Source organism: Penaeus vannamei, chromosome 39 (genome assembly GCF_042767895.1).
Source record: "Penaeus vannamei isolate JL-2024 chromosome 39, ASM4276789v1, whole genome shotgun sequence".
In the NCBI taxonomy this organism is placed as follows: domain Eukaryota; kingdom Metazoa; phylum Arthropoda; class Malacostraca; order Decapoda; family Penaeidae; genus Penaeus; species Penaeus vannamei.
In genome coordinates this window covers 7,672,998-7,692,997 of record NC_091587.1, presented here as the reverse complement: position 1 = coordinate 7,692,997, position 20,000 = coordinate 7,672,998, and the positions used below count along the sequence as shown (strand labels likewise).

Sequence of the window (20,000 nt, the reverse complement as noted above, 5' to 3'; positions counted from 1 at the left end):
CACTCATTCTTACACACACACACACTCATTCTTACACACACACACACTCATTCTTACACACACACACACTCATTTTTACACACACACACACTCATTCTTACACACACACACTCTCTTACACACACACACACACACTCTCTCTTACACACACACACACACACACACACACACACACACACACACACACACACTCTCTCTCTCTCTCTTACACACACACACTCTCTCTCTCTTACACACACCCACACTCTCTCTTTTACACACACACACGCATACACTCTCTCTCTCTCTCTCACACACACATACACACACTCTCTCTCTCTCTCTCACTCTTACAACACACACACACACACACTCTCTCTCTCTCTTACACACACACACACACTCTCTCTCTCTCTCTCTCTTACACACACACACTCTCACTCTCTTTCTCTCTTACATATATTCTCACTCTCTCTCTCTTACACACACACACTATCTCTCTCTTACACACACACACACTCCACCTCTCTCACACACACACTCTCTATCTCTATCTCTCACACACACACTCTCTATCTCTATCTCTCACACACACACTCTCTATCTCTATCTCTCACACACACACACACACTCTACCTCTCTCTCTCTTACACACACACACTCTCTCTCTCTCTCTTACACACACACTCTCTCTCTCTCTCTCTCTCTCTTACACACACACTCTCTCTCTCTCTCTCTTACACACACACTCTCTCTCTCTCTCTCTTACACACACACTCACTCTCTCTCTTACACACACACTCTCTCTCTCTCTTTCACCCCACTGTTGGAAGTCACCAATATCAAATCATAAGTTTGTTAATAATAAAACTGCTTACCTTTTTTTTTTTACTTTTTTTTTTCTCTGTTTGCTGGCACTCTTACTCCTTATCGAATGGCACAGGAATTAGGTTAGGATTGCTGGAAAAACAAAAAAAAATAATAATTGAGACTTGTAACCATATCCTGAATGACTGATATAAGCAATGTACAACAAGTCAGTACCTTGCTCGCTTACTCCATTCCAGCACTCATTTCAAAGACAACAATGCTGCAATGCCACTCACTTCCCATCACCGCCACCACGGCCTCTTCCTCTGCCACCACTACCTCCGCCTCCTCTTCCTCTCCCGCCGCCACCTCTTCCTCTCCCGCCACCTCCTCGTCCCCGTGATCTGCCGCCACCTCTCCCACCAAAGCCTCTCCCTCCTCTCCGACCAAAGAAGCCTCCATCTTCACCATCTCCGTCACTATTGCTACCATCATCATCGCCACCTTTCTTCCCAAATCCTCCTCTGCCACGGCCTCTGCCTCTGCCTCTGCCTCTGCCTCTCCCCATCTCCCTGCGGGGGGTCAATCCCATCATATCCGGAGGAGGCTTATAATCCGGAGAAAGGTAGTCTGGCTTGAGGAGAGAAGCTGGCTTTTCTGGCTTTTCGGTAGACTCATCATCATCATCATCTGGGGGGGGGGAACAAAAGCTGGTTAGATATGATATAAATCAAATGCAGTATATGAATATAGGCAAAAAGATAAATTAATTAGTTATCATGAGTTTAAAATTTACCTGGTTTGGTTGGAGTAGTCCTCGGCCATTCCACATGAATTGAATTTGGGATGCTGGAGCAAAAGAAGAGATTATAAATTAACATGAAAACCAAAATTTAAAAAAGGTGATAATTTGTTTACAGCCTCATTTTGTGCTTGAAACTGCCCTCAAACAATTCATTACAGCATTGGGCTCACAGACCTCTTAGCAGTCTTCCAGTTGTTAGCCACAGAAAAAAAAAAAGTCCATTAGAAGAGTTTAGCACAGGGGAATACTTGGAATAAATGTCCGTTTATCTAAAACTCATTTAGAAGATATTCGAGTTGAATTTAAAATTATGATCATACCGAATAAGAGCTACACTAACATCATCGTTAAACCCCTACAATCCCGATGGCTTAACCATCATGCCAAGTAAAATTTTGGCTGGAGGGGCGGGTGACATGAACATGATATCATATGAATTTCTGCTGAAGGCTGGAGTGCGCAATGTTCTTAAAGGGTGATGACTCCGTGGGCATTTAGAAAGGGGCTTTTACATTATTTCTATCAATAAATGAGTATGGAATGTTACATTCATGAGTCTTGACTGGAAGAGCTCCAGCTCCAGGGAGGACACTATTTCCATGTTCAGGATCCTATTCCTGCCTGGTTGCATTACAGAAAATAGTGTTATAATTTCTTTAATTTTATGAAACATAATAGTCTTATTGTTATCATTGCAGTGTGTTATGGACTACCTTGAGAGATGATATGGAGTCTGAGCAAGGAAAACATTTATTACCATCTGGATAAAGCAAATCAAATAAATATATACTTTGGAAAATGGCAAAAAAGCTAAAAATGCTAATACAGAAAAAGCGAAAATATTGCAATGGGGAGGCATGGAGTCTTGTCACCACAAAGAAGAATCCAAGGGTGTCATGGCTACAAGCCACACACCCGGCAGAGTGGCTAGTCAAGTAAGCCTAGAGCCCATATTTTGGGACATGTGATGGAAGTGAAGCATCAGGATCATATGGGTTAATATATGTACTTTAAATAATTCCCTTCCTTATCAAATTCTACTTAGTATCACATACTGGATTCAATTCCAAATAAGACAAACTGAAGCACCAATTCCAAAGCTCATAATCAGTCTTGTGTGTGTGTATATGGTATGTAAAGTACAAGGATAAAGATACATGGTATAACATAATACTAATGCATATCTTATATGCAAAATCTTTCAAATTTCCAGGTGTATACTAAAATCATCTTTCTTACAGATAAAGGTAAATCTCCTTACGTTACATAACTAGGTGTGAAGCCCCCACGGCCACCACCACCACCACGCCTGTCGTAGCCATGCCTGTCACCATAGCCACGCCTGTTACCACCTCTCCTGTCACCTCCACGCATTCTGGGAGTGCTGAATCCCCGTCCCCGTCCCCGTCTCATTCCTCTTTCCTCTCGCATCTGAAAGAGCAGAAAAATGACACTTACTATAAAGTTCTGAAACATTAAGAGAAAAAATACTAATTGTGATATTGTTTGTTTATCAATTTTTATTTTTTTCCCAATGAAAGAAAGAGAAGGCAATACTTAAAAAGTATAACACCAATATGAATTTTGAATAAAGAAATGTTCTCCCTATGTTACCTGTGCCAGTTCCTCTTCAGAAGGCTGTGTGCGCTCAAGCATCCTTTTCTGGAGGTCGGAAAGCTCCAATTTCATGGGGGTCTGTTTTTTGGTTTGGGGGAAAACAAATGGTTAACAAAGCCACAAAAAAGAAAACTATATTACAATAAATATCATCTAAACCTGGAATGTCAAATAGCCACATCCTCTCTCATCTGGGGGACAGTCAATAAATTGCATTTTAAAAGATTTGACTGCCCTGTGCTTGCTTGATTTCTTTTTTCATATCCTTAGCATGTTTATCTTTTACATAAAATTTTCCATTGTGTTTTAAACAATTTATAAGTCCTTTCACCTTTTACCAAGACAAGTGCTAACACACACACACATAGATACAAACAATCACCAATACCCACAAACACACCGCCTACACCCACCCCCACATACACATACCACCACCTTTACCCACCCACATGCATACAAGAATTACATTTTCTATTTTAGGTCTTCACATAGGCATGAGAGTAGACTAAATCCGCATTTAGATTTATATGACTGCAAACTATTTTTTGCTAAGTTTCATGGCTTGCAATTTGTGCACTGAACCTGAGGATGTTACTTGACTCGGTTTATTTCTTTGCTTTGCTGCTGATTCTCTTGTCCGAGAACTTTTGTTGAACATTAATTGGACTAAATACATACTCCTAAATGATGTATTGAATGAATGAGTTTGACACCCATAATCTCAAGTCTTGAAAAGAACTGCTTATCTTCTCACTTGATTGTCTAATGGTAAATACTCAACAGCAGTGTATCTCCATATTAGGAATAGTCACAAGGTTTCATTCATATAAAGTAGAAGCAATATGTGCTTTCATGTATCTAACATTTCTAAAAATCTTAAAAATGGGAACAAAGGGGAACCAGCCCCGCATGCCGATTTTGCCGTCACCCGGAAACTTTTATTTTCGGCTTCAAAATATACCGGCGTTAGTGGGTTAATTGTTTTACTTCCAAAAACCATTCTTCAACAAGTTTCTAATCATCTATGATTATAAAGCAATTTGTACAAACGACCAGATTTTTTGTTTTCTTTCTCTTTTTGAGTCAAAGGTTCATTTATCATTTTGCATTTCTTCATTCACTGATCTGCATTCAATTTCATATATACTTAAGGGTAAGCTAATACCCCATAAGGTAAAGGGATATGAGAACACATTAAACAAAAGACTTATATCTTTATAACTATTTTTTTAAAACCTATTTCTCCTCAAAACTTATGCACTACCCTGTATTCAAATAAGTAGATGCACTATATATCTATTTCCCCTTTAAACTGGGACTTTCTCACCTCATTCTCTTCAGGCTGTACTTTCACTGGTTTGACATCCCCATTAACTACAGCTTTTTGCTTTTTTTTCTTGGGGGACGCAATCTCTGTCTGAAATAAATAATAACTTTCATTATTTCTAGCTCTCCTTTGAACTTGTGCCGCAGGCTATACTAGTTGCTTGAGGTACAGCCTCAAAAAGAAGAAGAAGAAGAAGAAGAAGAGAAAAAAAGGGTCAATAAACAAATAAATGCTGCTAAAAAAAATAATAACAATAAAAAAAAGAAGAAGAAGAAAAAAAAAAGGCATGAGAGTAGACTAAATTTGCATTTAGATTTATAAGACTGCAAACTGTTTTTTGCTAAGTTTCATGGCTTGCAAGTTGTGCATTGAACCTGAGGATTAGTTACTTGACTCTGTTGATTTCTTTGCTTCCGAGAACTTTTGTTGAACATTAAGTGGACTAAATACATACTCCTAAATGATGTATTGAATGAAAGAATTTGACACCCATAATCTCAAGTCTTGATAAGAACTGCTTATCCTCTCACTTGATTGTCTAATGGTAAATACTCAACAGCAGTGTATCTCCATATTAGGAATAGTCACAAGGTTTCATTCATATAAAGTAGAAGCAATATGTGTTTTCATGTATCTAACATTTCTAAAAATCTTAAAAATGGGAACAAAGGGGAACCAGCCCCGCATGCCGATTTTGCCGTCACCCGGAAACTTTTATTTTCGGCTTCAAAATATACCGGCGTTAGTGGGTTAATTGTTTTACTTCTAAAAACCATTCTTCAACAAGTTTCTAAATATCTATGATTCTAAAGCAATTTGTACAAAAGACCAGATTTTTTGTTTTCTTTCTCTTTTTGAGTCAAAGGTTCATTTATCATTTTGCATTTCTTCATTCACTGATCTGCATTCAATTTCATATATACTTAAGGGTAAGCTAATACCCCATAAGGTAATGGGATAAGATAACACATTAAACAAAAGACTTATATCTTTACAACTATTTTTTTTAAATCTATTTCTCCTCAAAACTTATGCACTTCAATGTATTCAAATAAGTAGATGCACTATATATCTATTTCCCTTTTAAACTGGGACTTTCTCACCTCATTCTCTTCAGGCTGTACTTTCACTGGTTTGACATCCCCATTAACTACAGCTTTTTGCTTTTTGTTCTTGGGGGATGCAATCTCTGTCTGAAATAAATAATAACTTTCATTATTTCTAGCTCTCCTTTGAACTTGTGCCGCAGGCTATACTAGTTGCTTGAGGTACAGCCTCAAAAAGAAGAAGAAGAAGAAGAAGAAGAAGGAAAAAAAAAGGGTCAATAAACAAATAAATGCTGCTAAAAAAAATAATAACAATAAAGAAGAAGAAGAAGAAGAAGAAGAAAAAAAGAGGCATGAGAGTAGACTAAATCTGCATTTAGATTTATAAGACTGCAAACTGTTTTTTGCTAAGTTTCATGGCTTGCAAGTTGTGCATTGAACCTGAGGATTAGTTACTTGACTCTGTTTATTTCTTTGCTTCCGAGAACTTTTGTTGAACATTAAGTGGACTAAATACATACTCCTAAATGATGTATTGAATGAATGAATTTGACACCCATAATCTCAAGTCTTGATAAGAACTGCTTATCCTCTCACTTGATTGTCTAATGGTAAATACTCAACAGCAGTGTATCTCCATATTAGGAATTGTCACAAGGTTTCATTCATATAAAGTAGAAGCAATATGTGTTTTCATGTATCTAACATTTCTAAAAATCTTAAAAATGGGAACAAAGGGGAACCAGCCCCGCATACCGATTTTGCCGTCACCCGGAAACTTTTACTTTCGGCTTCAAAATATACCGGCGTTATTGGGTTAATTGTTTTACTTCTAAAAACCATTCTTCAACAAGTTTCTAAATATCTATGATTCTAAAGCAATTTGTACAAAAGACCAGATTTTTTGTTTTCTTTCTCTTTTTGAGTCAAAGGTTCATTTATCATTTTGCATTTCTTCATTCACTGATCTGCTTTCAATTTCATATATACTTAAGGGTAAGCTAATACCCCATAAGGTAATGGGATAAGATAACACATTAAACAAAAGACTTATATCTTTACAACTATTTTTTTTAAACCTATTTCTCCTCAAAACTTATGCACTACAATGTATTCAAATAAGTAGATGCACTATATATCTATTTCCCCTTTAAACTGGGACTTTCTCACCTCATTCTCTTCAGGCTGTACTTTCACTGGTTTGACATCCCCATTAACTACAGCTTTTTGCTTTTTGTTCTTGGGGGATGCAATCTCTGTCTGAAATAAATAATAACTTTCATTATTTCTAGCTCTCTTTTAACTTGTGCCGCAGGCTATACTAGTTGCTTGAGGTACAGCCTCAAAAAGAAAGAAAGAAAGAAAAAAAAAAAGGGTCAATAAACAAATAAATGCTGCTAAAAAAATAATAACAATAAAAAGAAGAAGAAGAAAAAAAAGAAAATTCAAACTATTGACCCATTTTAATATTCAACTTTGACAACTTAACTGGTAGGTTACTTGGCAATATACGAGAATTTCATGTTCACTGATATCCATTTTCTTTCGGTTAAATGCTGGTATCTTTTCCTTGAGAATATACCTACTTCCTTTAGCTCTGGATTTACTCACCTCATTTACTTCAGTCTGTTCTTTCACTGGTTCGACGACGCCCTTAGCTATGATTCCTTTCTTCTTTTTCTTGGCAGCATTCTTCTTTTCCTGAAAGTGATCAAAATTATTTTTTCTTATTTCTTGTACCTTTTGAATTTGTGCACTAGACTGTATTCTGCTCAAGGAGTCACTTATACAGGGGAACTACTTCCATCAAAAAAATATAATGATTCACTCACCGCCTTTTGTTCTGGCTGCACTTCCTCTGTCTGGACATCACTCTTGGCAAGGATTCCTAGCTTCTTCATCTTTTTACCCTTCTTCTTTACCTGAAATAGGTCAAGAATAGTCTAATAAAACAAAAAGAGAGAGAGAAAAGAAAGGAAAAGCATAACTAGTTTGTTAAGTTGGCAAGAAAAAGAAAAAGAAAAAGAAAAAGGAAAAACACTTAAGAGTCAAGATGACTATCTGGATTAGAAACTTGTACATAAATCCTGATACGATATATCAGGAGATTCAAATCCACCTTCTGAAATAACATTATATCAAGGTAGCTTCAACTATAACTCAATCATTTCCAAATACCTTAGGACTATCTGTTCCAGTTTCCATGGGCTGCTGATTCTCTTGTTCGGATATGCCATTTGCTGTGTCTTGTTGCTGCTTTTTCTTTTTGGCACCTTTTTTCTTCTGCTGTAGGGGATAAGTTACAATTTTTCAGAACTGCAGATGTAGATGCAGAAGAATCTTTTTCTTGACACATGTAATGAAGTATATAACTATGTAAATTATAGTCTGCTCACACACAGATATGCCTACTGTTGATGTTACCAAAATTTCAAACAAAAGGGCTATTGACCAACATCAAATTTCCACTCCATAATAATCTGATTTATAAACATTTCAGTTTTCAGAGCTAGCTAAAGGCATACAATACAGTATCAATTTCTACTTAAAAAAATTCTATTTACATATATACACAAAACTATCCTCTGGCATGTACAGGGCATAGAAACAAGCACTTTCTCATGATTTCTCATGAAATTAATCAATCCTACTAAAAAGAAAGAAAGAAAGAAAGAAGAAGAAGAAGAAGAAAAAAAAAAAAATGCTTGGATATTTCCGATTTACTTTTGGAACATTTTCCTCTGTTAACTGGGGCTGCGACATCTTCTCCTGGGTGCCAATCTCTACATTCTCTTCCTGCTTTTTCTTCTTGAGGATCTTCTTTGGCTATATTTAGAGTACAAGCAAAATTGTGAATGATAAATTTTTTTTTAGTGATCTCTATAATACAAGTCTATGTGTATCTGTACATGTGTGTCTTCTTACCCAGTTTTACAAAAACAACCTGGTAAGAATGCACCTCATTGTGTGTATAGTACATATGTCTATTATCTACATATATATGTATATCAAATTGTAGATATCTCTCAGATTTCCCAACATACAGTTAATTTTCTAAATAACTTTCAAAACATGCTCTTTTGACATAGCCAATACAAACATAGAACACAAACTTTTCTGAATTACTTTTGAAATCTTTTCCTCTGTCAACTTGGGCTTCTCCTGGATACCGTCATCTGCATTCCCTTCCTGCGGCAGCTTCTTCTTTTTCTTCTTTGGCTACGTTAGATTACAATGGTCTATGAGTTCTCGACATTTATTACTAATGTGTGTATTATTACTAATGTGATATCATTACAAATATCACATGCAATACACAGGAGTTATTGTACAGATATATTACACAATAATTACTGTGTAAATATTACTCCCGCAAGAAAGAATAAGGATAAAATAGTGGTAACAACTGCCTTTAATGTCTGAGACCGGCCTTCTCAACACAATGTCAATTCTTTAAACCTTTCAAACATTTTTATATGAAAAAAGTAAATAACATGGCTATTAACACAAATGAACAGAAAAATTATACAATAAAACTATAAACACATTTGCCAAGGCTACATGTTGTACATAGATGATTCACCAAGTGTTCTGTTACCAAGGAATCAATTAGTAGGCACTACATGACCTTACCAGATTTTTTTTTGTAAATGCTCTTGGTACTGATACTATCCTCATTGACATTATCATAATAATCAAAATACTTTTAACAAGAAAAAATATCAGAAAATCCAGAAAAATGGTAAACAAGTGAGGCACGTTAACTGAATCCTTGGTGATTAAGCACTTGCAGAACCTTCAAGTGTAAAAACACCATTATTAAACTAAAATTACCTTAGACATGGCATGTATTGTCATATCATCCTAGCATAATGGATTTTAAAAAATGTGACACTATACTAGGCTTCAATAAATGAAAGAGGAGAAAACCATGCAATGATGCCCTTAGGACCAACCTAAAACTAAACAGAGGTGCACAGCATGGATATGGATGATGAGCTAACTGCACATTTCATAAAATGAACTAAAAGCCTTTATAGACGGTATTTAGTTATCACTCTGGTAGGGGGCAACTTGGCGTACCACTCAGCCAAAGTACCTGCAACTCTGCTTATGTCCAGATCAAGATGTCTGCCAGTTTCTCTTATATTTTTAATTGACTATATCGATTTATTGAAATATTAGGCTCAATTCTTTCTGTCTATATTTAATACAAATACATAGAACGAATCTAAAACTGATAACTTGACCCCAAAAAAGCAGTTGACATTCCAGACATTCTTATAAAACAATAGGCAACTAGGGCAAAAATGTATGCTTATCATCTTTACAGACTTGGTAAACAATATCCTGATTAGTATTCAAACTGCTACTCTCATTAACATTATTCAATATTCTGAACATTATCATTATCCTCAATTCAATAGTTATTGAAAACATGTGTCATTAAGATTCCTTTAAGAGTTGAAATAAACCCAAGATAGATGTAAAAACCTGCCAGCCCCTCCTGAATGTAAAATCAAAGTAGTCCACCTTTGAAAAGGTTACCTATAGTTTGAAAATCTTCTGGAGTACGATAATGATATTAGTTCAACATTACTGAAAGGACAACATGCATTTGGATAATTTCTAATGTCCTGTAAAGCAATGTATAGACTAGTCTCTAATCTTTATTATTACAACATATCAATAAAAAATATTAAAAAATCTAGCTCTCCATCCTCTCCCAAAAACTTTTCCTTTAAATCTAATTGGTAACTTGCAAATGCCATGAGCTTAGGAAGTGTTTATCATATTTAAGACTTTCTATAATTTACAGTATCTATTTATATCTGACCTATAAAAAAATATGGAAATAATACATTCAATTTATTCATCTATATTTCTTCACATGAAGTGAAAATATTTGACATAGCCTGTGAAGTAAATGATACCACAAATGTTAGTTCTCTCTCCTCTTTCATGAATACCATTACCTGGTTACCCTTCGACACACCAAAATCTCTATTGAGATGCAAGTAATCAGATTATATGCATATGAATCCCATACTTCAAAAATAAAGAAAAGCACAATGTAAAATATGTATCACACTTTAAGATTCGTTTTTTTTTTTTCCTTTCTGGTGAAACGTTAATATAGAGCAAATAAAAAGTCAAAATATCTTACCAAATTTGGGCTGCTGCCTTCAGACTGTGTGTTCAGCCCAGTCTTCTTTTTCTTTCCTGTAGAACCTTCTACAGATTCTGTCAATTTGCGTTTTACAGTCTTCTTAACCATCTGCAAGACAGAACATATTTACATATCTAATGAATTCACTGAACATAAAGACAAAAGTAAAGAAAGTTAAAGAAAAAGTTAAAATAGAGGAGCTCAATAATTAATAAGCAATCAAAATTCTTGCTGCAACCAAATTTTGTAAGTTGCTCAAGATGTTTACTCTGTTGTGTCAAGTACTAAAGTGACCACATAAATCATTACTGCAACATGTTAACTAATTCCAGTATTACTTAGCACATGCAAATTTTTTCCTTCACAATTATCAATACCTGTTCTTCCATTTTATGTATTTCATGTATTCTTTTGATGTTAAATTACTTCAAGTTTCTTATATCTACACTGAACTATACAATTACTTACAATAACCTGCCATTGGCATTTTCACGACTTGGCCAATATATAGTCAAATGCAGGGGCCTCTGTCCCCATGCAACCCCTCCATGGGTGGCTGCTTCCTCCCAACCACCTGCCCTGGACATAGAATCCACCATGTATGTACTTCTGAATAGAGTGTAGGACAGATTCAGCATTGGGCACTCCTGCATGTCAGTCAAACAGCCTGCCCTGCCATGAATATGTGGAGGATTCTTCGTCTTCCATATCAGGGGTTAGAGGGCAGTAGCTGTCAAGGAGGGGGTCATTGGGGCAAAAGTCCACTGCATAAGACAATATTGTGACCGATTCCCCAGGTATCAGAGCAAATTCCACAAAGTGTTTGTTCGCGGATTTTTGTTACTAAAAATATCAAGTCATTATCCATAATATCTTTCTTGTTCCTGTCCTTCTTTGTGTCCTGAACAGGCACAGGTAAAGCTGGTGGAAACCCAAGAGAACACAAAGTTCTAAAAATAGCAATCTTCAACAAATCTAAAGGGGTAGAAAATTCAGCATGAAAATGGCTAAATAAATTCTTTGTGTGGACGGAAAACAAAGTAGAAATTGTTTCATTTACAGTCTGGGAACAGCCCCCTTGCACTAGACAAATTGAATATGAATTTATTGTAGAGGGAGAAAAAGTTACAGTTGTCGGTACAAGGAATAATCTGCAGACACGAACTGTAACACCACAAATATAGGAAAAAGATCACGGAAAGCACCACTCTCAGCCCAAGTCCACTCACTACTCCCAAGCTTCAAATTCTGTCTTGCCATGCATACTGAGATGAAGACAATATTTCTCAGGGGTGTTGCCCACCATCAGCCCTCTCCTCGGGCCAGACTGTAGAGTATTTTTCTTGTGCAGGGAATATTACATTTATTCATGTGTGGAAAACACAATATTGTCTACATTTGCGTGGATGGATCTGTGGACAGATGATGAAACAAGTATGTGGAAAAATCAAAAGAATTTTATGTGTGAAAGATGATTTAAAAAAGAACTAAACATGCGCGTACAGTTACCCGAGAACTACATTTGTGCTGACAGATTTTGACCAAATAATTTTTGAGCGGGGAACGTGTTCCCCACGCAGACCAAACTCTACAGTCTGGTCCTCAGGCAGTGCCTAAAGGGCGCACCCAGTTTTAACAAAGACTGATGAATAATTTTTACATGCGAGTGTAGACAGACCGTATACACTTATCTGCACATGCGCCATAATACATCATGTGTCGTCTGCACTGTACTGAGTGGTACCCAAAATATAAAGACCACGCGTGTAAACAGTATATTGCAGGATATTACATTGAAATTCTTATAGAGAACATTATCAAATAACTATATTAATAATGCAATAATCATGGTCAAGTTGCAAGGGCGGATTATTATAAACTATCAGTTTCCAGCAAACATTTGTATGCAGTGGACCATCATGGCCTTTTTGAAGAGCAGAGTTAATCTTGACCATGAGTTCCAATCATTTCATAATTACTGATTATATACAAACAGAACAATTTACCTGATTTGCATGTAATTTAGGTTTTATGGATCATTATAATTTTGTTTCTCATAGTGTTGGTGATTAGATATTAGCAAGAATAAATAAAATAAGCACAGGAGAGGGCAATGCCGTTATTTGGAAGATGAATTAAGGACACTATTTTATTACGTATATGATGTTATTGTGCAGTGAATGAGCATAACTGTACAGGAATAAATCAGTATATAAAATGTTCTCAATTTCTTGCGTCATATCTGTTTTACCTTGTTACAGGCCTACAGCAATCTATATTTATGCAACACCAGCATAAATATAGATTCATAGGTAAAATTACCTTGGGTAACAATCAGGGTTACAGTAAAAAAAAAAGATATGGAATGGTTACCTTGACATAAACTGAGACACTTTTCATCTATGGCAAAAGGTGCGCAAATCGAAAATAAAGGAGTTACACGATAGAGAAGAGAGAAGACCGACCCATCTTTTTCTAAGTCCCTCGCCATGTTGACATCGTGAATGTAAACAAAATTGTGACCAGTCAACTCATTCTTGCGCTCTGTTACCCCATAGTTTCCCTGATATACTTCACATCCTTCCCCTGCTAACGGGACTTAATACATCAAGATCACCGGCTGTGATTGCAATGGAAATGATCATCAGATTCATTCTCATCACATGAGAATAAATTGGATGATATAAATATTGTATGGGAAGTCCCGATTGTCATAATCGAAAAATTAACCGATTCACATATACTCCCATACATTAATACATCAATAATGTTATATGAAACAATTTCAATGTAATATCCTGCAATATACTGTGTATACGCTTGGTCTTTATATTTTGGGTACCACTCAGTGCAGTGCAGATGACACATGATGTATTATGGCGCATGCGCAGCTAAGTGTATACGGTCTGTCTACACTCGCATGTATAAGTTTTGGACGTGGCGTTAGGGACGTTGTCTCTGGCGAGTGTGTCCATACTGTAAAATATTAACACTGATTCTGTGTATATAATTCATAGTTTTCCCAGTAATTTTCCTGGTACCTTTCCTGCCCTCACTATCAGGGGCAAGGGTGTCGCCAAAGGGGAGGAGGGTTTCCGCAGCATAATTTCAATACATGTCGATAGTAAAGCAAGAGAGGATTTCATTAATACTACGGTCGTCGCGATCGTTTATGCGAAGGTATTTCCGATATTCCGAATATCCACCCCAACGTGTCCAGCTTCGTCCTGGCCTCCTTAAAAAAGTGGTCAACAGAATCACTTGGAAGTTGGTCAGAACTGAACAGAAATACTGTAAATCCGTTGGTATCGACGAAACGGACCTTCCAAGAAAAATTACCCTTTCAAGCGACATTATCCACGTTAAATATTTCGCGTTGTAAGCAAGGCATGATGCATCACAATTTCAATCACCATAGCACCCTCCTCTACGCCTTCCAAACCTTATTTAACACTCTTAACCCAACTCCCACCTGTCTAAAACGCACCAGACGTCTCTTAAACTCAACATACCTTATCCAACATCTTGTCAAAGAAACCGCTGGTCTTGAGAACGAAATAAAGGAATCAACCACCACAACCTCGCACCACGCTCGTCCAGCTGGCACTGAGAAAACACGTGTTTTTCGGGTCCCTCGCGCACCGCGTGGGGACCTTCGCTAAACTAGGGTCGCGTTGTGGTCTTGTTTTCTATGATATTATTGTTTTTTTCTAATGCGTTGCTGTTTTTCAGTGTACCTGTGGGTGATTTGTGGGAATTATTTGGTTGGTTGATATGTTTGTCTGTTGTTTTGGAAATACAGTGCGTTGTAAGGGATTTGATGGATGTATGTCGCCGTATTGTGATCCGTATTTAGGTCTGAATATATGGAGGGTAATAATTGAGTTATTTCTTAAGGTATTTTCGTACAGCTTTTCTTACAGTTTTTACAGCAAATGATGTTGCACTTACCTTGAAATAATTCAATTATTCAGATACTCATTAGCAGGGCCGCAAGGATGAAAAACGAAATAAACCAAAATAAAGCTCAAATTACAATACAACTACCACATGTTCAACAGTTATTATTTCGTCCACTTTATCTGCATTATCTTTGTTTAGCGGAATACATACACATTATTAACGAAATCATCACTATGAGAACAAACTATACACCCAAATCCTATTACAACTCACCGTTTCATTTCACACAGAGAATACTACTCTGAATTCACAGCAAAACGTACTATCCACTTACTCTGTCTATCTCAGTTCCTTCTTCCTTTGAAATATCAAATTATTTAACACTTAAACCCAGCCAAAGATACAGCGTATCTTTGCCCAAGGCTATTAATGATGACACTGGCTCTTCTTAGACTTTTGGCTCTCATCTCCCTGCTCGTGGTTGCCACTGGTTGCAAATTTGGTTTTATTTATTTTTTTTTATTACTTTCTGGACATTAAATTAGATATCTTTTGGGGGATGGGTTCTTATGACCTTGTGACTAAGTTATAAATTGAATAAAACCTGATAAAGAGATGGTATGGGATGTTATCTAAAAAAATGGTATGGCCCAAAAGAGTACCATTCTTATCATTGTTATCATCAATATTATCATCATCATCTTTATTATCATTATGATTATTATCATTATCATTGTTATTATAATTACTCTTAATATTACTATTACTATTGTTGTCAGTATTATGGGTATTATTATTACCATAATAATAACAATAATGATAATAATAATAATATAACAATAATAACAATAATAATAATAATAATAATAATAATAATAATAATGATAATAATAATAATGATAATAATAATGATAATCTTAATAATGATAATGATAATAATAATAATAATTATAATTATTATTTATTGTTGTTATTATTATTATTTTTATTATTATTATTATTATTATTATTATTATTATTATTATTATTATCATTATTATTACTATCATCATCATCATCATCATTATTTTATCATTACTATCATTAGTAGTATAGTGATAATAATAAGGAGATTTAGATTATTGTTATTATTATTATTGCTATTACTCTACTACTACTACTATCATTATTACTATTATTATTACTATTAATGTTATTATCATCATCGTCATTGTTAGTATAATGATTCTTGCTGCAGTTATTTTGTTATCATTATTATTATTATTATGATTATTATTATTTATCATTGTTATTATTATTATCATTATCATTATTGCCATTAAAATCATTATCATCATTATTATTATTGTTATCATTATTATTATCATTATTATTACAATCACCATTACTGCTATTATTATTGTTATTATCATTAATATCATTATTACTTTTAGTACTATTATTGTTATCATTATTATTTATTTGTCATCATTATCATCTTAATTATCACTACCCTCATTATCATTATTTTTGTTGTTATTATTATCATTGTCATTATTTCTATTATTATCATTATCTTCATTTTCATCATCCTTCTGATTATCATAATTGCTGTCTTATTGTTATTATCATCATCATCATTATCATTATTGCATTATTATTATTATAATCTTTTTTATTATTATTATCATCCTTGTTATTGTAAAAATCACCAGTGATATTATTACTGTTCTTAAAATTGTCAGTATTATTATTATCATCATTATTGTTATTATCAACATTATCATCATCATTATCATTATTACTATTATAATCATCCTTATCACAATCACTATCAAGTTATTATTATTACCATCATCATCATCTTCATCCTTTCCATCACTATTATTTATTCAAAACTCTCAGAGAGGTTTAGACAGCGAAATAAACCCGCTTGGTTTTATACATTGTAAAATCTATAAAATTTCTTATCAATTTGAGTTTTAGTTTAGTACGGCACAAATAGTGACTATTTGTCCGTTTTTTACGGTTTTCCAAATTGCGAAATTAGTGGTATATGACCTTAGATGTCTGGCGTATATGTGTGTTTTAACCATGTACCATGTTGCTAAATAATCCTGGTATATTCTTAATTTTGTTCTGCGAATCACGTAAATTTGCTTTTTTTTTTGTTTTTTGTTTTTTTACATTACCTTGCATTAACAGCAAAAAAATATGATGATTGTTTCCATTTGTCTTGCCTTTTACAAAAAAGAAAATAATAATGATAATAATAATAATAATAATATGGAAAAAAAGATAGATAAAAAAAATCCAGTGGTTTTACATGGACTAGATATGACTGTGCTATTTGCAAATTGTTCATCTTGAGGTCTTTCGGGTTTCAAAAGGAATTCGCATTTTAGGCAATGGTTATTTTAACACGCAAGATCTTCCAGAAATGTGCTTCCTAAAACATTACGTAATTTGGCGTGTTTTTTTTTTATAGCTTATTAAAAACTAGATTTAATTATCATGAATCTAGTTTTAAATTGTTCATATTTGAATGACGTGTTCTAATCTTAAAACTTTCTTTGTTCTTTGATTTGATTCTTTCCTTAGAGATATAGGTTTCGTTCACTCGAGCTTTGTTTTGGAAATAGATGCTTATAGAAAATATAATTAGAAATGGTGCACGTTAAAGGATGGTGAATATAATAGATTTTTTTCTAAGTATACCACATCATACTCTTGTGTCTGGGGAAAAAAAACGAGTGTGCAGGAAACTTTCCTCGAAGATTTGTTATATGAGATTTATTTGGCTTAGGATATATGTCTGGGGACGTGAGGTGGGGGGGGGGGGGTGTAGGAAAGTAGCGACTGCCAGAGGAAACAGGCTAATGCCAAAGGTTAAGAATCACTATAATGGTCAATATTTAGAACACGTGTGACTATTCATTTTGTTATGTGCATTTTCCCAGAAGGATAAACTGGGAACACTATGATATACGGACGATATACTTACTCTGATATAATAATAGTAAGGCACACATAATTTCCCTTGTGTACTTTGTGCCATTTTTTTCACAAATACGTTACAAGTTGCACCATAGAGAATAAATACACTGTGCAAAAACTGATGCGTGTACAAGTCTTGAATACAACAGGAACAAACCAGATTTGTAAACATGGTTCTCCTATCGTAGAAAACATGTGAGATCCAAGTAATTGTTGGCCTTTGGAACAAAATGGAGAGATGGGGGGGAGAGAAAAAGGGAGAAAGGGACAGATAGACAGAGACAAAGGGAGAAAGGGACAGAGAGAGAAACAAAGGGAGAAAGGGACAGAGAGAGGGAGGAAAGAGAGGATAAAGAGAGAGAGGGAGGATAGAGAGAGAGAGGGAGGAGAGAGAGAACAAGTGAGAGAGAGAGGAGAGAGAGAACAAGTGAGAGAGGGAGGAGAGAGAGAACAAGTGAGAGAGGTAGGAGAGAGAGAGAGAAGGAGGAGAGAGAGAGAGAGGGAGGAGAGAGAGAGAGAGAAAGAGAGGAGAGAGAGAGAGAGAAAGAGAGGAGAGAGAGAGAGAGGGAGGAGAGAGAGAGAGAGGGAGGAGAGAGAGAGAGAGGGAGAGAGAGAGAGAGGGAGGAGAGATAGAGAGAGGGAGGAGGGAGGAGGGAGGAGAGGAGAGGGAGAGGGAGAGAGAGAGAGAGGGAGAGAGAGAGGGAGAAGGAGAGGGAGAGGGAGAGGGAGAGGGAGAGGGAGAGGGAGAGGGAGAGGGAGAGGGAGAGGGAGAGGGAGAGGGAGAGGGAGAAGGAGAAGGAGAAGGAGAAGGAGAAGGAGAAGGAGAAGGAGAAGGAGAAGGAGAAGGAGAAGGAGAAGGAGAAGGAGAGGGAGAGGGAGAGGGAGAGGGAGAGGGAGAGGGAGAGGGAGAGGGAGAGAGAGAGAGAGAGAGAGAGAGAGAGAGCGAGAGAGAGAGACAGAGACAGAGACAGAGAGAGAGAGAGAGAGAGAGAGAGAGAGAGAGAGAGAGAGAGAGAGAGAGAGATAGAGGGAGGGAGGGAGAGAGAGAGAGAGAGAGAGAGAGAGAGAGAGAGAGAGAGAGAGAGAGAGAGAGAGAGAGAGAGAGAGAGAGAGAGAGAGAGAGAGAGATCATTGCATCAGCAAAAGGTGAAGTGTCACCAAACAAATAGGACGATAATTATAATGTTGCAGCAAGTGAATTGCTCATACATATTTCATCTAGCAATGGCGTTCATAGAGGTGCGAATATTTTTTTGAAAGAACGAAGCATTCTTTCACAGACGTCTATCATAGAAGTTTGCAGTCTGTTCTATTCCGTGACGTAAGCAGACTCGTACCTCAACTGCTTGCCTCTCCTGTCGAGCATAATGAAGTAAATGTTACAGGACACGATGAGGACGTCTGAGATGGCGATGGCAAACTGACCGACTTTTTTTATGAATCCTGGCGCGCTGACTTCGGGCATCTTGAAGGTCTTGTCGCATCCACAGAGCATCTTTTTTCGAGTTTTATCCGTGCGTCCCGGGATGAAGGGAGAAACCATCGTCTCCCGTTCATTCCGAGATCGATAGCTCTTCTCGATGCAACTGTGCAAGATGAAGACGACGCTCACCCTCAGGATGCAATAAAAGAAGAAGAAGTCGATGCACTTGGGCGTGGGTGACATCGGCAGGGTGCTCGACGTCTGGGAGAAGAGCGAAGCCAGGACGATAAGCAGGGAGAGCGTGACGGTGATCCTGTCCGGGAAGTCGTCCAGGTGGAAATGGGTGAGCGTGAGCTGGGAGAGCGCGCAGAGGATCATGCAAGGCAGGAAGGTCGTGAGGAGGAACGACTCGAACTTGCGGGTGAAGAGGACGACCAGCGCGATCTCCGCCACGTCCCCAGGCGCGGTGCTGTACGTGTAACGGAGAGGAGCAATGTTGTACACGGATATGGTGGTCCTGTTTCCGTACACCTGGACGCCGCCGTCACGAATGCTCCACTGCGGTCGGCATCCTTGAGGTCCGTGGAGCTTGAGCCTCATGTAACACTCCTGCATGTCGAAGGGAAAGGCGAAGAGGTTGTACTCGCACGTGAAGACGTACATGTACTGTACCTCCCGGCTGATGTACACTTCCGAGCCCGAGTATGATGTAACTGAAGCAGAGAGATTTATGTAATATATATTTATGTTAAAAGAGATCTATGCATATGAAAAGTCATGTAATATAAAAAGGTTGATTTAATATAAGAGTTTAGTGTAAGAGGTTTATTATGTAAGAGTTTTATGTAATCTAAGTGATCCTATATGTCGAAAAAACACACTTCAGAGAGTCAGAAGTCAGAGATAACACAAACATATGCAATGGCATACACCTATGCAATACC

The 20,000-nt window shown here is 36.5% G+C and overlaps 2 protein-coding genes across 10 annotated transcripts in view; both read right to left on the bottom strand.

Moving 5' to 3' along the window:
- LOC113813910 (nucleolin) overlaps positions 1-15,131 on the bottom strand; it is a 15,657-nt gene extending 526 nt beyond the window's left edge. The window contains exons 1-15 of one of the 9 annotated variants that reach the window (XM_070117049.1): positions 14,992-15,131; positions 10,752-10,862; positions 8,711-8,803; positions 8,309-8,410; positions 7,763-7,870; positions 7,417-7,506; positions 7,196-7,285; positions 6,755-6,844; positions 5,642-5,731; positions 4,539-4,628; positions 3,209-3,289; positions 2,856-3,025; positions 1,586-1,638; positions 1,086-1,479; positions 859-939 (exon numbers count right to left, since the gene is read on the bottom strand). In XM_070117049.1, coding sequence (XP_069973150.1) covers positions 900-939; positions 1,086-1,479; positions 1,586-1,638; positions 2,856-3,025; positions 3,209-3,289; positions 4,539-4,628; positions 5,642-5,731; positions 6,755-6,844; positions 7,196-7,285; positions 7,417-7,506; positions 7,763-7,870; positions 8,309-8,410; positions 8,711-8,803; positions 10,752-10,862 — 1,602 coding nt within the window. In that variant the 5' untranslated portion in view covers positions 14,992-15,131 and the 3' untranslated portion in view covers positions 859-899. Of the gene's footprint in view, positions 1-858; positions 940-1,085; positions 1,480-1,585; positions 1,639-2,855; positions 3,026-3,208; positions 3,290-4,538; positions 4,629-5,641; positions 5,732-6,754; positions 6,845-7,195; positions 7,286-7,416; positions 7,507-7,762; positions 7,871-8,308; positions 8,411-8,710; positions 8,804-10,751; positions 10,863-14,266; positions 14,492-14,991 lie in introns of those variants that run through there. The other 8 variants (XM_070117048.1, XM_070117052.1, XM_070117050.1 and 5 more) reach the window with 8 other exon arrangements.
- Positions 15,132-18,757: 3,626 nt separating this feature from the next.
- The window catches only part of LOC138860030 (uncharacterized), a 7,910-nt gene continuing 6,667 nt past the window's right edge, over positions 18,758-20,000 (bottom strand). The window contains exons 4-5 of the mRNA XM_070116821.1: position 20,000; positions 18,758-19,769 (exon numbers count right to left, since the gene is read on the bottom strand). The exon at position 20,000 is cut by the window's right edge and continues 1,451 nt beyond it. Coding sequence (XP_069972922.1) covers positions 18,943-19,769; position 20,000 — 828 coding nt within the window. The 3' untranslated portion in view covers positions 18,758-18,942. The remainder of the gene's footprint in view (positions 19,770-19,999) is intronic.